This window comes from Protopterus annectens, chromosome 16.part0 (assembly GCF_019279795.1).
Source record: "Protopterus annectens isolate FY-2018-M chromosome 16.part0, PAN1.0, whole genome shotgun sequence".
NCBI classification, from domain to species: domain Eukaryota; kingdom Metazoa; phylum Chordata; order Ceratodontiformes; family Protopteridae; genus Protopterus; species Protopterus annectens.
In genome coordinates this window covers 705,398,008-705,404,007 of record NC_056750.1, presented here as the reverse complement: position 1 = coordinate 705,404,007, position 6,000 = coordinate 705,398,008, and the positions used below count along the sequence as shown (strand labels likewise).

General features: G+C 38.1%; 1 protein-coding gene across 1 annotated transcript in view; it reads right to left on the bottom strand.

Annotated features, from left to right (window-relative positions):
- Positions 1–1,009: 1,009 nt before the first annotated feature.
- Positions 1,010–6,000, bottom strand: part of LOC122790319 (torsin-1A-like) — a 152,732-nt gene continuing 147,741 nt past the window's right edge. Inside the window, exon 5 of the mRNA XM_044057843.1 lies at positions 1,010–1,567. Within this exon, the coding sequence (XP_043913778.1) occupies positions 1,323–1,567 (245 nt within the window). The 3' untranslated portion in view covers positions 1,010–1,322. The remainder of the gene's footprint in view (positions 1,568–6,000) is intronic.

The following is a 6,000-nucleotide window of genomic DNA, read 5'->3' as shown; positions in this document are numbered from 1 at the left end:
TATTGTTTGCATCTCTGGTAGTTTGGGTTCAGGACTGGCTACAAGTCATCAAGGAATGTCTGGGGAAGAAACAGAGCATCCCACAGTGATCATAGGAAGTTACTAGCCTACTGGCCCCGAGGCCCTTATAAGCCTAGCCAAGAGTTTAGCCCATGTTTAGACAAGTCAGCACCCAAAGCCCTTGTCCAGCAGGGCACAGGCGGAATCCCAGGAGTGTATTTTTTGTTACCCATCCAGTTATCCAGGTTGCGCTTAAAAAGGGATGATGAGGTACTCTGCTTGATGTGATCTTTATGGGATGGAGAGGGGGAATCGGTAGTAAAAGTGACTCTTAATACAGAGCTAACTCCCATGTATTGCCTGACACAGCACCTTAAACAGAGGTGGATACCAATGTTATTAAAACCTCATGTTCTAAAAAGAAACAAATGCCATAAGTGTGGTGAATGGACAGCTTCCCTCCCAGTAATACTGTCTTTTCTAAATGCTTTGAGATGATACAGAGCTCCCCTCATTTTGTTGTGTTATTTTGTCAGTTTCTAAATCTTCAATCTCAGCTTGAGTCTTGAGTCATCACTGCAAGTGTCAGACTTGTTCCTACCCAACAACTATGTTAGTATCAGTTTCCTAGGTTTGATGAGGTGAGTTTTAATGGCTTATTTTCACAGAGCTGTGGTTGAAGAAACTGTATCTCAATGAAATGACAGAGTCATGATGCACAGACCATTGCACCTCCAATCTGCAGCTACATAAAAAGATGCTTAAGAATTTTGAGGCAATGCCTTGACCTGGGATATGTATTCCAACTGATATGCAGCTGGGAGGGGGCCTCAGGCACATGAAGGTAGCGATACTGAAAAGTTTAGTAATTCCAACAGTCTATACCTCTCCCTGTAAATTAATGTAGGCCTCCTCATTATGTATAAGCTTTCAGATAAAATTAAAAGTCATGATATCTTTACACCTAAAATGGGGTGGAGTGGAGGGCAAACAGACACAAACACAATTATTCCATACCTGACAACATTTTATTTGTATTGTGATGAAATCATATCTAGTTGTTTGCTAATATGGAGAGACATAAATATAAGCATTTAAATGCAGTCTAAATCTGTAGTATTAACTTCCTGCCATAGTTAGAATTCACATTTGACTCCCACCAACAACTTAAGTGAGATTTATGTATTCAGACTCTTGAATACAATCACATGTATAAAAACAATTCATAAAATTGAAATAATATTCTGAATTTCCAACTGCTTTTAAAACAATGTCAGGGAATATTATGGCAAAATAAAACTTCTGTAGGAAAATAAAAATGTCTATAGAAAGTAGTCCAGCTTTGCAGATACACTTTTGCATCCTTTTTGAGAGTATATGGCTTCATTAGGTGGAAAAAAAGAAAATTCATCCAGCACCATTTCAACAACTTCCAAATCCACTTTCAAGCCACGTTGTTTTATCTCTTCTTGTATACACTTCTGGACATGCCTATATTCCATAGGCAAAAACGGGACAAAGAAATCAATCAGGTTTTTTTCAATCAGGCTTGTGTGCCAAAATCCACCTGTTAAAAGCAAAACATACTAATTAGGGCATGGCTGCCTTGTACTTCTACAGATTCCCCAAGAAAATAGGTTATGGTACTCAATAAATTCTGTTTTATCTTACAGCATATATGATAAAGAACCTATTAGCTGTAAGGTTGATTATAATTAGTATCACTTTTTGCATTGCTAACTGATATAAAAATGATGGATTAATAAGAAAGAAAACTACTAGGCAATCCGTAACTAATCTGTCAGATCAAATGGGATACAACAAATATTATTTAGAAATAGAATGTTACATCAAATAAGGACTGCTTAGCCTTCGCTACTCTGTCCGTTATACAAACTGCCTTTTCAAACTAATCTATGCTGCACATATTCTGTCTCTTCTCAAATGTAACTATAACTATAATTTTATATATATATATATATATATATATATATATATATATATATATATATATGGGTCTACTTTGTTTCATTGAAAGCTCATTTCACTGAATTTCAATTCACCCTGATCAAATCACTGAAAGCTCTAATTACTGAAAATTCATTTCACCATATCTCATTTCACTGAAGTGAAGTACTGGCACTGTGTAGAGTACTGTAAGGCAAGTAAAAGGTATATGCCTTTTTCCCCACTGTAGTGTGGTCCTGGAGTTAGTATATATAGTTAGGGGGTGTGGGGGGCATAGCCCCCCACTTAGTTTGGGTTCATATTGTCTTTTGGAAAGGGTTAGTCACTGGTGTTATATGTATGCATGTCTATGGTTTAAAATGTATTGTTTTGAAGCTTTTGGTGAAATATGATCTACAACCAAACTAGGTAGGGGCCTGTGCCCCCCACAACCCCTAACTATATATCCTAACTCCAGGATCGCACTACAGTGGGGAAAATGGCATATACCTTATACTTGCCTTACAGTACTCTACACAGTGCCAGTACTTGACTTCAGTGAAATGAGATTCGGTGAAATTAGTTTTCAGTAATTTGAGCTTTCAGTTATTTGGTCAGTGAATTCAAATTCAGTGAAATGAGCTTTCAATGAAACAAAGTAGACCCATATGTATACACACACATACACACACACACACACACACACACACACACACACACACACACACACATGGTTCTATTAAATTAATCTAATGTGAATAAGGTCAACATGAAAAAGGGGTAAAATCATAATATATACAGAATCAATATATTTAATTAGCAGGAAGTATGGTGGGTGCCACCCCTAACATGTGGAGTAGGGGGCTTGCCCCCCTGAAAAAAAAAAACAGTTTTGGGTGTGTTTAGTTTCTGTCGTCTTTCTTCATACCAACTTTTTTGTTGACCTTATTCACATTAGATTAGTTTAGGTAGATCCATATATATGTATTATTTATGACAGTGCTAGGTTGGAGTTTGCTTACAGCGTGTGTGGTCTTGATGTGATACTTAAGAAAAGACTAACATTTCAGGACCAGGTCTAAGCCTTTGTCATGCTCTTATTTTACCATCTGAGGAGTATCACTTGAACTATGTACCTGATTTTTCCTGTGTATGTTTTAGTGGTAGCCATTCTCTGATCTCCTCACATCTGGATTACTGTAGTGCATTTTCCCAAGTCTGCTTGATATCAAGCTTGATTGCTTGTAGGTAGTTCAGAACCTTGCAGCATATTACTTAGGTGCGCATCACACTTCCACCATATTACACCCTTGCTCACAAGTCAAGATTTTGGTGGTAGCATTTTTTTTTTGCTTTACATACCTTTGATTCCTCTTAGATTAAACAGCTGTTAAGTCCTTGTTAAATTGCTCCTGCCATCCACTGTAAATATTTTGGAGCTACTAATGGCTTCAGAGATGCAGCTTGAAACATCTAGAGTTAAAGCTTTTGTTTACCAGGTATTGTACCTTTGCAATATACAACCACAGTGGCTTTGGGAGCACTCTATTTTGAATAGCTTCAAGAGATCCCTTAAACTGTACCTCTTCCATTTAGACTACCTGGGTAGCAGTAATAGTATATCTGTTTTATACTGTAATTTTAGTTAGTTAGCCGTTCTGTGCACTGTTCCTGTATTGACAATTGTTTTTACAGTTTATATTTCTGAATGTATGTTTTCTTCTATTTGATGTTATCCTTACTGTGCTAGGTTGAATCAGCACATTAATAAAACTGAGGATGAATTTGTGTACATAATTCAGTGATAGGTTCATAGGTATATAACTAGACTAATGACCATCTGGGCCTTTATAAGCCTAGCCATGTACCCCAATCCAATTGTTTTTTTTTGTGTCATGGGCATTTATTAGGCAGTGGTATGTTAGGATGTTCCTAGAGGTTATATGGAGGGGTATGTGTTAGTTTGGGCATAGATACTGTCTGCCTCTGTCTATCAGAGACATAGGGACTAGGGTGAATTTCTCATTTCCCATTCATTGGTCAAGGTTATGCTTAAATAGGGTTAGTGTTGTACAATCCTTCACATGGATGGGGACGATACCTCTCAACCTCTTAGAGCAAGAAATCCGGACAATGCCATTTATAAAAGTGGGACAAAGGCCCAAAAATATGGACAATTTTTAAATATTGCTCTTACAAACTTAGAAAGTTGATAGAATAACTGGTTTGGCATAAGCATGAATTTTCTGAAGGGTACGGAGTCTGAAACTCAAATGTCTGTCATTAATTTCTAACTTCAGTCTTTAATGATTTGCCAGTAAATTGCTAGAAAACCACAGTTTTATGAAAAACATACCAAAAATATGAGGCAAAAATCTGGATATTCTGCGAAAAATCTGTACAGTTGAGAGGTATAATGGGGAGCCTGTCCCAGAGCATGAGGAAACTGTGAGAGACACATTTGTCTTGCCAACATGTCTTATTTATGTCACAAGCAACATTTAAATCCTTGGATCTAGTGTTTCTGATGCTGTTCATTTTGTGGATGTGCAAAAGCTTCTTCAGAGCTGGATCCTAGGATGATTTGTCTGCCAGGCACACACCTCCTCTCAGTAACCTGGAGGAGACCAATTACAGAAAAAGGACTTTAAGGCAATCAGTATAGGACAATGTGTTTATAGCCTGGATTCTCCTGATAAGGAACCTTTGTGGGTGTTCCAGCTGTTGCATATGTCTGGTCAGGTATATGCTGAATGGGGAATTATACTTAATAATGGGTCTGATAAAGGCCAAATAAAGTGACACTATGACTTCTTGGACTTGGATGCCATGCCCTGTATAAGTTGGGCAACATAGAAAGATTTTCTTAATACACTGGCCACATGTTGGTCAAAGGCTAGATTATTGTCTTACATATGTTTCCAGATCCCTGACTACCCAAGTCAACTCTTAGGGATGTCTTGTCAATGGAGTGATTAGCCTGGGTGGTAATTTTCTCAAAAGGCACTATAATGCATTTCTTGGCATTGAGTTTTAATCTGTGACTTTGGCACCAGTCATTTGTCTGTGTTAGTCCCTCTTGTACGATGTTTGTGTCATGGTAGGAATCTATGATAGCTCCCAATTTATAGTCATCTGTGAACTTGATCAACCAAAGGCCATTGACATTAGCCTTTACCTCTGAGAAGGAGATGTCAAATAGCAGCAGTCCCAGCACAGAACCCTGAGGTACCCCACTGGTGACTGGTCTATTAGTGGAGATTGTCGTACCAATCCTGGCTTTTGGGTGCTATCTGTAAGCCAGCTTGCAATCCTGTGAGTTGTATGTGGTTTATGCCCAGTTCAGTAAGTTAGTGCACTGTACCTGAGTGGGTTATTGTATCAAACACTTTAGCCAGGTCTAGGTAGGGTATATGCACTATTTTCCCCTCATCCATTGCCTTGGTGACCTTGTTAAATAAGTCCACCAAGTTTACTAGGCTTGACCTTCCCCTGAAAGCCAAACTGGGTTGGTTCCAGTGTCTGAAGGTCGCCTATGCCTTTGTTAATCATTTCTATGATAATTCATTTCATGGATTTGCATATTAGATTACTCAGACTAATGGATGTATATTTTCCAGGGTCAGTTGATGGCCCATCCTTGTGAAGTGGGATAACAGTTGCAGTCCTCCATTCCCATAGTAAAAAACCTGCTTTGAGGCTATAGTTGAAACGTGACTCAAGGGGTCTTGATGGGTCATGTTTCAAATTATTTAGAAGGCATCCCAGGATAATGTTGGGACAGATGCAGCTTTGTTGATCTTAGCACATTCCTTTAAGATACTGTACAGGGTTTTGTCATTTTTTTCTTTCCCTTGGGAATCATTTATTCTGTCAAAACATAAGTGTTCATACTGGATAAGTTTGGGCAGTGTATTTCAAAGATGGTGTTTTTCTGAGAATTTGGTGAATAATGGAGAAAAACAAATTCTTAAATGTTTGTGCAAAAACTTCATATCTGACTTTGAGGCTATAGTTGAAACGTGACTCAAGGGGTCTTGATGGGTCATGTTT